This window comes from Dendrobates tinctorius, unplaced genomic scaffold (genome assembly GCF_039654945.1).
Source record: "Dendrobates tinctorius isolate UK_male_01 unplaced genomic scaffold, ASM3965494v1 ptg000179l, whole genome shotgun sequence".
Classification (NCBI taxonomy): Eukaryota; Metazoa; Chordata; class Amphibia; order Anura; family Dendrobatidae; genus Dendrobates; species Dendrobates tinctorius.
Window position 1 is genome coordinate 3445258 of NW_027361846.1, and position 12955 is coordinate 3458212.

At 48.8% G+C, this 12955-nt stretch overlaps 1 protein-coding gene across 1 annotated transcript in view; it reads right to left on the reverse strand.

Moving 5' to 3' along the window:
• The window catches only part of LOC141054879 (SCO-spondin-like), a 463576-nt gene that overhangs the window by 51247 nt on the left and 399374 nt on the right, over window positions 1-12955 (reverse strand). Inside the window, exons 100-102 of the mRNA XM_073551763.1 lie at window positions 8886-9016; window positions 6374-6495; window positions 6247-6293 (exon numbers count right to left, since the gene is read on the reverse strand). Of these exons, the coding sequence (XP_073407864.1) occupies window positions 6247-6293; window positions 6374-6495; window positions 8886-9016 (300 nt within the window). The remainder of the gene's footprint in view (window positions 1-6246; window positions 6294-6373; window positions 6496-8885; window positions 9017-12955) is intronic.

A 12955-nucleotide genomic window follows, 5' to 3' on the forward strand; every position in this document is an offset into this window, starting at 1 on the left:
AAGTGCGCATGGCCGCTATGCCATGCGCTAGTATTTTCCATACTTGCTGCTGTGTGTTTGGTGATGGATGCTTGGACTGGTGAATGACTTATTATGAAACCCCTTCCCTCTGATAATACGAATGTGTGAGTGACTGGGATACAGCCAGTGTGCGTGCTAGCGCCAGCGCGCTCAAGCTCCACCTGTTACAGCAGCCTGCGTCTTGGATTGCGCCTGCTAATTTGCGCTTGCAGTCGTTTTTGGCGTCCACAGTTGCGACGCCGTGCACACTTCCAGTCACGGTAAGTGCATTTGGTGGTAGTGACGTCTCTAACTACCCCAATCTCTGGCTACCGCACGTGTGCCGCTGATTATCTGTGCAGTATATACAGACTCAGCGTTTTTGGGTTTGTGTTCTTGTGTGCAGCTCTGTGAGTTCCAACAGAGCTTGCTTTTGTGCACCAGGTGCAGTCCTTCCCTGTGCACATTACCGTCCTGGTGCTCTGCCTTTTCAGCAGCGGTTATTACATCTGCTGCACGGTGGACTCCGGGCGGCGAACACGCTTTATTTATATTTTTTTAAGCGTATTCCGCCGTCGTAACAGTACACTCATCAGGGTGGGGTCATCGAGTGGTGGGCATGGTGTACACTTATCTGGGTGGGACATTGAGTGGTGGGTGTGTGTACAAGTATCAGGGTGGAGTCATTGAGGTGGGCGTGGTGCACAGTTATCTGGGTGGGTCATTGAGTGGTGGGTGTGGTGTACACTCATCAGGGTGGGGGCATTGAGTGGTGGGCGTGGTGTACACTCATCAGGGTGGGGCCATTGAGTGGTGGGTGTGATTTACACTCATCAGGGTGGGGCCGTTGAGTAGTGGGCGTGGTGTGCACTTATCTGGGTGGGGCCATTGAGTGGTTTGTGTGGTGTACACTTATCAGGGTGGGGGCATTGAGTGGTGGGCATGGTGTACACTCATCAGGGTGGGGCCATTGAGTGGTGGGTGTGATTTACACTCATCTGGGTGGGGTCATTGAGTGGTGGGCATGGTGTACACTTATCTGGGTGGGCCATTGAGTGGTGGGTGTGGGTACAAGTATCAGGGTGGAGTCATTGAGGTGGGCGTGGTGCACAGTTATCTGGGTGGGTCATTGAGTGGTGGGTGTGGTGTACACTCATCTGGGTGGGGCCATTGAGTGGTTGGTGTGGTGTACACTTATCAGGGTGGGGGCATTGAGTGGTGGGCGTGGTGTACACTCATCAGGGTGGGGCCATTGAGTGGTGGGCGTGGTGTACACTCATCAGGGTGGGGCCATTGAGTGGTGGGTGTGATTTACACTCATCAGGGTGGGGCCGTTGAGTGGTGGGCGTGGTGTACACTTATCTGGGTGGGGCCATTGAGTGGTAGGTGTGGGTACAAGTATCAGGGTGGAGTCATTGAGAGGTGAGCGTGGTGCACACTTATCTGGGTGGGCCATTGAGTGGTGGGTGTAGTGTACACTCATCAGTTTGGGGCCATTGTCACGCCTTACTTTTCAGGTGGTCTAGTTATCAGCTGCTCCTAACTATCCAGGTACTAACAATAACAAATGACTGACTGGCACTTCCAAATCAGAAAACTGGTGCGTACAGGTGCAAACTAGGAGTAGCCATCTCTATATATATCAAACAACTTCTAGTTTGCACCTGTACACACCAGTTTTCTGATTTGGAAGTGCCAGTCAGTCATTTGTATACTAGTCCTCCACCCGAGCACTCTGACCTCCAGCCTTTGGCGCCTTTAATTGCAGCAGGTTCCTACCTACCCAGAAATTCAGGCTTTAGCCTAAGAGAGGTGTTCACACTAGACACGTAGGTTCCCAGCAAAGCGTAGATCGCCTTGTCGATGGCTGCTGGGCCGCATGAAGTGGCCAAGTTATGTGCTGAGTGTCTCCATTTTTTCTCCTACTCCAGAGCAGTAATGCTAGGCAGATTTCATACATTCCATATTTACGTGCTATAGCACTACAGAGTGCGGTGTTGGTATCCAGCTACTACCAAGCTGAGTGCAGTCATACTCTGCTGAATCAAGTTACCTGGTTACTAAATTGTCTCCGCTATCCTTCGTGCCTGCCCCACTTACAATTCTGCTGCTCCTGTCTTACCAGACTCCTACAATAAGGTAACATTGTGTCTACACCTCTTTGATGTTCCTGGGCTGTCTGCACATTTTCCTCTGCTGCATCTACTACTTCCAACTTTGTAGAGCCACCAGCCATCTTGGATTTTCATCTCTACTGGTCCTCACTGCTCCACATGCTGGCTGGCACATTCAGCTCTGCTGCATTGTCGCCTATGGTTGGTGCTGCTCACCCTGACATACATCTCGATGGATCCACCTCACCAGGTGAGCACTAACAGAATACTCAGGCCATGGTTCCAGGGTTTGTGTGGTGGCTTTACCACCACTGCCCAAGGAGGACTTATCTTAGTGGTTATGCAACTTGCTGTGAACCATCAAAGGGTCGTTCAGGCTCTCGCCTATATAGACTTTCTCTGAAGCTCTACTCTGCCTCCAACTTGCTTTTTTCTTATCAAGAATTTGCTGATGTCTTTTTCAAACAAAAGGCAGAAATGTTCCCTCCACATCAGCCGTATGACTGTGCCATGCCTGCCTTCCGAGTCCTGGACCGCTTCACGGGAGAGTTTATTCTCTATATCTTCCCAAGACTGAGACCATGTCTGTGTACAATAAAGGTTATCTGTCAGTAAGATGAACGCATCCCACCCCAAACCGCTATATGGGCACACTCGTCTTTGGAAGCTAAATCCAGTGTTTAAGAAAATGAGGGCTATAGTGCTCTGGGCGGGATAGAGTTCTTTGGCAGTGCAGGCTTTTTTGGATGGTGAATCGCTATCCATTGCATCTCATCTCCAAACTTTGTGATGGAATTAAGGATGCTACCATCTACGTAACATTAGATCTAGGTGGAACCGACAGTATGATCTGCATTGAAGAGGGCCACGAATGGAAGAGCGCATTCAACACTCACGACAGTCGTCGGGAACACCCCGTCATGTCTTCTGCATTGTGTAAATGTGTCGCCCCAAGGAGTATGGTCACCACAGTGGCTTTGCCTTCCTCCAGGGAGGGTGATGTCAGGCTTGGAAGCAATGAAGGGTCTCTCTGGCAGTTAACCATAACATGCAACACAGTTCCCACTCCGGGCCAGCAGAGGGAGCTCTGAACCAGAATTGGGGGAGGAGTGCTCTCTGAGGGCCAGGAAGGGAAAGGAGTCAGTTCTGTGAGGAGGGCGAAGTGTGTAGATGTGGAGAGAGAAGCTGGGGGACTGAGCAGAGTTGAGAGCTCGTTCCCAGCTGGAGCGCATGATCAGGAGCCTGGTCTCCACGGTTGTATGGATACTAATGGTCCTGCAACAGAAACCAGAGGAATGGGAAGCTGTAAATGCTCTATTCCCAACTGAGACTCGGAGGCACAACAGCGACGGGTGAGCCAGAAGAAGGAGGCTACAGCTGTCTGCCATATGAGGTAGATCCAAAAGGGAAGAAGAAGGAGGAACTTCAGTGTAACACAGTACTGGATGTACCTCAAGTAAGCGCTAGAGAGGAGGCTACACAACCCATCTGATAGAGAGATCCCTGAGTTGCTTCCAGGCTAGCCTGCTCCTGTGCCATCTGTAATCTGGACCCTGGACTGCGTTTGCCAAGTAAAGGTAAAGAAACTGCACCCTGTTGTGTCCTTGCCTCCTTCCTTCAAACTCTCCAGCACTGCTACATCTCTGTGCCTGACACTGCACCCTCTTCCTCAACACCGATCTACACTGCCCTGGGACTACAGCCCTGCCTGTGGAGGGCCACACCATCATTGCTGCACCACACCATCTGTCCCAGAGGATCTGTCTGCAGCGTCGGCTTAACACCTTCATTGCCGAACACCACAGGTGGCGTCACGAATCATTCACCCATAAACTTTATTCCATCACTTCATCCCCTTTTACATGGGCACCCAGGGCCACGGACCGGGTCACCGCTGCTGTGACCCCTCCCTCTGAGAGACCGGCCCGGTACCGAGTACCCCACAGCCCTGGGAGGGCGACCCACAAACCCTTATTCATAGGTAGAGTCTACAATTATTCCCCTGATGATATATGCCATAAAGTGGAAGAATTCTATACGGTTTACTTATAAGCAGGAGCTAGGCGCCGGGATTATTCCCACCCCAGGTATCGTGTGCATTTCATCATTTTGGTGTGTCTCCGTTGTTTATGCAGTTTATAATTAAAGTTCTCTTTTCTTAGGGTCTTGAAGAAGGATCTTGAGTTTCCTTTGGCAAATGTGAGATATTATAATCCTTTGCTGGTCCCTTAACCGCATGGGTCTATTGGTATACTGGACTGTGCAATGCACCAACTGTAGGCCAACACCTGCTCCATCATCCATCAAGTCCTGCACCAGCTGGGTGTCTTCTCCACAGAAATGATTCTGCCCAGCTTCATGTTTGCTGTTTGTGAAGAGAATAAAACAAAGTCACCCTTACAAATATCTTTTGGAGCATGATGAATTCCCATGACCTCAGCTGGTGGTTTGCGCATGGACACAGAGAAAGTTTCTTCCATTATGGATTGGCAGAAAACCATTTGCAAAAAGTCTTTAAAAGGTTCCCCTGACGAATGATTACTGAGAGTTCATTAGGGTATGTGCACACGTTGCGTATTTGCCCCTGCGGATCCGCAGCAGTTTTCCATGCGGTGTACAGTACCATGTAAACCTATGGAAAACAAAAACCGCTGTGCACATGCTGCGGAAAGTTCCGTGCTGAAACGTAGCGGTTTATTTTCCGCAGCATGTCAATTCTTTGTGCGGATTCCGCAGCCTTTTTACACCTATTGCATTCTAGGAATCCGCACAAAAACCACAGGGGAAATCCGCACAAAAACCGCGGATTTTGCAGATTCCGTGCAGAAAAATCCACAGACGAATCCTCAACGTGTGCACAGACCCTAAAATTCCTCCCTGGTGCTCGCCCTTCTTACAGCCATCACTCCGAACTGGAGAGATTCTGCTACCCAGGCCTTCAAGATTCTGAAGTTTTATTTTTCCAGTTTTCTAGTCCTTGAAGTGGATGTCTCTCCTGCTAGTGTAAATCTAGACATTGTCCCTGCGGCTTCTTCTCCAGGAAATTCTCTCCAGCAGATCGGAATTACTCTTTCAGCCATGAAATTAGCTTTGTAAGCGTGTCACCATCTACTTGAATATACGGAGTGTCCATAAACATTTGGAGACTCTTCCGTCTGCCCATAGGGTGAATTACCACCAAGTCTGATGATCGCTCTTCAATACCATCCTGCTGGAAATATTGGCAGGGCTAACACCCTTCTCGGGTCCTGAAGATGAACCCTCACATGTAATTGCACCTGACTGCATTCTTGCAGCTATGTCTCCGCCTAAAGGACATCTTTCATTCTCTAAGGCGCTTTGCTGGTAGGTCTAATCTTGCACCCTTTCTTCTCTCCAGTTACAATTTTAGGACACTGTTCCCCTTTCTATTAGTGGCCTCAATAGGAACAAGACATCATGGAGTTTGCATCATCTTGTCCTCCGTGTGACTAGCTTAAATTGTCTAGTCAAAAGCTTCTTGGTCCTTTACATCCTCCACCTATCCCATAAGAACCTTGGGCTTAGAAATCTTACAGAGGTGCAAGGGTTCACTACTCTTTGGTCATGGTGGACCATTTAGCCAAAATCTCTTGTTCCATTACTTGGACTTCCATCTGTCCTCCTGCCGGCCCAAATGTTCTTCACAGAAATTTTCCAGCTCCATGTTGTTCCAGCTCATATTTTACTGGACTGTGGAGAGAAATTTGTGTCCAAGTTGTGGACGGCATGTTCTGATGAGCCGACGTGCTTGGATAAGGTGACCGTGTTACCATGCTCGTGTGCCTGCGGCCGCAGACCTTGCAGCTGTTAGACATGCAGACATTGCCGTTACACCTGCCTGTACACACTGCCATTCACACAGGAAAAGTTTGGCTGTTTTTATGACTCTTGTGTCTCCTGCATTGATTGCTGCCCTGGTTCCAGAAGAGGAATTACTGGAGTCACCTGAGGTGAGTGTGATGCCCCTCACAGACAGCAGCACACCGGGACAGGGACACGAATTGTCTGTAGGGTGCCAAAGTGAGTGAGGACAGATGCTCACCCACCACTACCTTGCTCGGGCGTCTCACAGTATCACACATGTACAGCCTCACTCAGTCCCGTCACTTACCCCGGCAGTTCTTCCTGTTACACTTCAGCTCCCCCTGCTGGCAGGTGCTGTAAAACACAGATATCAGTGGTCACATGACTAGGATGTCTCCTTATATCGGCCTTCTGCCGCCCTATGAGGAACTCACCATTCCCTGCACCCATCCTGCACCGTCTGCTCGGGGCTCAGATACGTCTTCTGTGACTGGGAGATGTAGAGACAGCGGCAGTCTTCAGGGGGCACACACGTACCATCCTGCTCCAACAGTCCCTGAGGGGGGACGTCACAGTGTGAGCCACTGATACCGCAACTACACCCCCCATCATCCGACTACACAACCCATCTGCCTACTACACCCCCATCATCCAACTACACCCCCATCATCCGACTACACCCCCCATCATCCGACTACACCCCATCTACCTACTACACCCCCATGGTCCGACTACGCCCCATCTACCAACTACACCTCCCATCATCCGACTGCACCCCCCATCATCCAACTACACCCCCATCATCCAACTACACCCCCATCATCTGAATACACCTACATTATCCAACTACACCCCCATCATCCGACTACACCCCATCTACCTACTACATCCCATGATCCGACTACACCCCATCTACCTACTACACCCCCATGGTCCGACTACACCCCATCTACCAACTACACCCCCCATCATCCAACTACACCCCCATCATCCAACTACCCCCCCATCATCCAACTACCCCCCATCATCCAACTACACCCCCATCATCTGAATACACCTACATTATCCAACTACACCCCCATCATCCAACTACACCCCCATCATCCAACTACACCCCCATCATCTGAATACACCTACATTATCCAACTACACCCCATCATCCGACTACACCCCATCTACCTACTACACCCCATGATCCGACTACACCCCATCTACCTACTACACCCCCATGGTCCGACTACACCCCATCTACCAACTACACCCACCATCATCCGACTACACCCCCCATCATCCAACTACACCCCCATCATCCAACTACCCCCCCATCATCCAACTACCCCCCCATCATCCAACTACACCCCCATCATCTGAATACACCTACATTATCCAACTACACCCCATCATCCAACTACACCCCCATCATCTGAATACACCTACATTATCCAACTACACCCCCATCATCCGACTACACCCCATCTACCTACTACACCCCATGATCCGACTACACCCCATCTACCAACTACACCCCCATCATCCGACTACACCCCATCTACCTACTACACCCCATCATCCGACTACACCCCATCTACCAACTACACCCTCATCATCCGACTACACCCCATCATCTGACTACACCTACATTATCCAACTACACCCCCATCATCCGACTACACCCCATCTACCTACTACACCCCATCATCAGACTACACCCCATCTACCAACTACACCCCCATCATCCGACTACACCCCATCATCTGACTACACCTACATTATCCAACTACACCCCCATCATCCGACTACACCCCATCTACCTACTACACCCCATGATCCGACTACACCCCATCTACCTACTACACCCCCATGGTCCGACTACACCCCATCTACCAACTACACCCCCCATCATCCAACTACACCCCCATCATCCAACTACCCCCCCATCATCCAACTACCCCCCATCATCCAACTACACCCCCATCATCTGAATACACCTACATTATCCAACTACACCCCCATCATCCAACTACACCCCCATCATCCAACTACACCCCCATCATCTGAATACACCTACATTATCCAACTACACCCCATCATCCGACTACACCCCATCTACCTACTACACCCCATGATCCGACTACACCCCATCTACCTACTACACCCCCATGGTCCGACTACACCCCATCTACCAACTACACCCACCATCATCCGACTACACCCCCCATCATCCAACTACACCCCCATCATCCAACTACCCCCCCATCATCCAACTACACCCCCATCATCTGAATACACCTACATTATCCAACTACACCCCCATCATCCAACTACACCCCCATCATCTGAATACACCTACATTATCCAACTACACCCCCATCATCCGACTACACCCCATCTACCAACTACACCCCATCATCCGACTACACCCCATCTACCAACTACACCCCCATCATCCGACTACACCCCCATCTACCTACTACACCCCATCATCCGACTACACCCCATCTACCAACTACACCCTCATCATCCGACTACACCCCATCATCTGACTACACCTACATTATCCAACTACACCCCCATCATCCGACTACACCCCATCTACCTACTACACCCCATCATCCGACTACACCCCATCTACCAACTACACCCCCATCATCCGACTACACCCCATCATCTGACTACACCTACGTTATCCAACTACACCCCCATCATCCAACTACATCCCCATCTTCTGACTACACACCACATCACCTAACTACACACCCCATCATCCAACCACATGCCCCATCAACTGACTACATGCCCCATCATCTGACTACACGCCCCACAATTCCACTACATGCCCTATCATCTAACTACACGTCCCATCATTCTCCCTTCACAAGGAAAATGACCCCAATGCCCGCTAGAGTGTGAAGTACAGTTAGGGCTGAGTGTCTCACCACTACTCACCGGGGGACAGTAACACCCAGGGTGACAGGTAGGTAAATCCAGACACCCATCTGATCCATGTGTGGAGGAGCAGAGACTGCCACAGGGAGATCCACAAGGGCTGAATACAAATGGTGGAGGACAGCTGGACTCTATAATGGGAGAGAGAAAACAGAGTCACATCCAGGAGTCACCCCAGATCCTGAGTCACATCCCGAGGTCACAACACACCCCAAAAGTCAACACACAATTGGGTCATTCTGCACTCCGGGTAACATTACAAGGTAACCACACATCCTCAAGTCACCACAGATCCTAAGTCACCACACACCCCAAAAGTCAACACACACCCGGGTCACTCAACACTCCGAGTCACATCCCGAGGACACCACACATCCTGGATCACCACACATCCTGAGGTCAGCACAGATCTTAGGTCACCACACACCCCAAAAGTCAACAAACACCCGAGTCACTCAACATTCCAGGTCACATCCCAAGGACACCACACATCCTGGATCACCACAGATCTTAGGTCACCACACACCCCAAAAGTCAACCACAGATCCTAGGTCACCACACACCCCAAAAGTCAACGCACATTCGGGTCACATTACAAGGTAATCACAGATCCTGATGTCACCACTGATCCGAAGTCACCACACACCCCAAAAGTCAACACACACCCGGGTCACTCAACACTCAGGGTCACATCCCGAGGACACCACACATCCTCGATCACCACATATCCTGAGGTCAGCACAGATCCTAGGACACCACACACCCCAAAAGTCAACAAACATCAAGCTCACTCAACATTCCGGGTCACATCCCAAGGACACCACACATCCTGGATCACCACACATCCTGGATCACCACAGATCTTAGGTCACCACACACCCCAAAAGTCAACCACAGATCCTAGGTCACCACACACCCCAAAAGTCAACGCACATTCGGGTCACATTACAAGGTAATCACAGATCCTGATGTCACCACTGATCCGAAGTCACCACACACCCCAAAAGTCAACACACACCCGGGTCACTCAACACTCAGGGTCACATCCCGACACCACACATCCTCGATCACCACATATCCTGAGGTCAGCACGGATCCTAGGACACCACACACCCCAAAAGTCAACAAACATCAAGCTCACTCAACATTCCGGGTCACATCCCAAGGACACCACACATCCTGGATGACCACACATCCTGAGGTCAGCACAGATCTTAGGTCACCACACACCCCAAAAGTCAACAAACACCCGAGTCACTCAACATTCCAGGTCACATCCCAAGGACACCACACATCCTGGATCACCACAGTTCTTAGGTCACCACACACCCCAAAAGTCAACCACAGATCCTAGGTCACCACACACCCCAAAAGTCAAAGCACATTCGGGTCACATTACAAGGTAATCACAGATCCTGATGTCACCACTGATCCTAAGTCACCACACACCCCAAAAGTCAACACACACCCGGGTCACTCAACACTCAGGGTCACATCCCGAGGACACCACACATCCTCGATCACCACATATCCTGAGGTCAGCACAGATCCTAGGACACCACACACCCCAAAAGTCAACAAACACAAAGGTCACTCAACATTCTGGGTCACATCCCAAGGACACCACACATCCTGGATCACCACAGATCCTAGGTCACCACACACCCCAAAAGTCAACAAACACCTGGGTCACTCTACACTCCAGGTCACATTTTGAGGACACTACACATCCTGAATCTCAAAGAACTTGGCACTCAAAGTGGTGAAAAAAGTGATTCCATTTATTGGCATCCAGATTACATAAACTAAACGTTTTCGGCCCAATGTTGGACCTTCATCAGAGTTTCTCAAAGGAATTGCTGTAAAGATATATATAAGAAAATATTTCAATGTCACAGAAAAATTAAAAATTACATGATGCATATAGAGATGGGAAAAGTTATGCAAAGAAAAGAAAACACAGTCCGTCAAATCAGCGTCAAATAGAACCTGGACTTATGAGACTGATCTCCAGGCGAACGCAACCTATGATTTTCTGTGAGGAAAAATGTATATAGAACAGTATTAAGGAAAAGAATAAAAAGAATAAACCAACCATTGATTAATGTTTAGTATTTCTAAAAAATGGAAAATAATAAAAATAAAAATGTGCAAGGATATGAGTGTTCCTTAGAACCGAGTGCGGATTATGTCCACGTAAGACCTGAGAGTGCTCATTATACAAGTGGTTCGGGTGCGCTGGTCCTCCTGAGAGGAGACAAAATACAAAGAGAGGTCACAAGATAGTTACTATATATGTAATATGAATTATCTATATAGAGGAGGCATGAGAGTTGTATGCACAAAAATAGAAAGTCACTGTATGACGCAGCCCAGGGGAAGTCCCCACCGGGTTATAAACCCAGAAGCGCTCACTGTGTCATGGCGTCCTCCATCCACAGCGGCACATACCGCACGTCCAAGGAGACCCCATCACAGGTAACTACCAGGGGCCCAGCCGCACATAGTGACCGGACATGGCCACATAGTTGATCTGTTCCCCCTCCTTGTATTGCAGCGCACTTCCATTAGCGACGCAGGTCGCCACACTACAGCGCTATTTATCCTTTTCTGCCCAACAAAACAGCATCCAGGTATTTGAGCAGTGACTTTCTATTTTTGTGCATACAACTCTCATGCCTCCTCTACATAGATAATTCATATTACATATATAGTAACTATCTTGTGACCTCTCTTTGTATTTTGTCTCCTCTCAGGAGGACCAGCGCACCCGAACCACTTTCCATAATGAGCACTGTCAGGTCTTAGGCCTGTTTCACACTTCCGTTTTGACCATCAGTCAAAATCCGCGGTTTTGCAAAAATAACGGATCCGCCATTTTTTTTGGGCGGATCCGTTTTTTTCCCCATTGAGTTGCACTACCGGCGGATCTTGACGGATGGCCATCCGTTGCATCCGTTTTTTTGTGGATCTGCCAAATTTTTTGCGTCCGCCGACATGCCTGGACGGACCATGCAACGTTTTTTTTGCTGCAGGATCCGCATTTTATAGTGCGCATGCCCGGAGAAAGGAAGTCAGATGGAAATTTAACCCTGAAATCATTTCTGGCGGACGGAAAAAAATCTCTCTCCCTCTCTCTCTCTCTCGGCTGCAGTTCCTTTAAAATACTTCGTTCATCGGATCCATCAAAAAAACGGTCCGGTGGCATCCGTTCACATCAGTTAGCAACGGATCCGCTTTCCGCCATTTTGGCGGATTTTAACTGACACAAAAAAACTGAAGTGTAAAACAGGCCTTACATGGACATAATCCGCACTCGGTTCTAAGGAACACTCATATCCTTGCACATTTTTATTATTTTTTATTTTCCATTTTTTAGAAATACTAAACATTAATCAATGGTTGGTTTATTCTTTTTATTCTTTTCCTTAATACTGTTCTATATACATTTTTCCTCACAGAAAGTCATAGGTTGCGTTCTCCTGGAGATCCGTCTCATAAGTCCAGGTTCTATTTGACGGACTGTGTTTTCTTTTCTTTGCATAACTTTTCCCATTTCTATATGCATCATGTAATTTTTAATTTTTCTGTGACATTGAAATATTTTCTTATATATATCTCTACAGCAATTCCTTTGAGAAACTGATGAAGGTCCAACATTGGGCCGAAAACGTTTAGTTTATGTAATATGGATGCCAATAAATGGAATCACTTTTTTCACCACTTTGAGTGCCAAGTTCTTTGATATTTATGATTCGGGCTGAATACCCTAGTTGGGCACCTTCTACAGATCCATTGATTGAGTGGCTTGTTGTTTCTACTACTACACATCCTGGATCACCACAGATCCTGAGGTCAGTAGAGATCCTAGGTCACCACACACCCCAAAAGTCAACACACATTTGGGTCACTCTACACTCTGGGTCACATACAAGGTAACCACACATCCTCACGTCACCACAGATCCTAAGTCACCACACAGCCAAAAAGTCAACACACACCCGGGTCACTCAACACTCAGGGTCACATCCCACATCCCAAGGTCATCACACATCCAGGATCATCACACA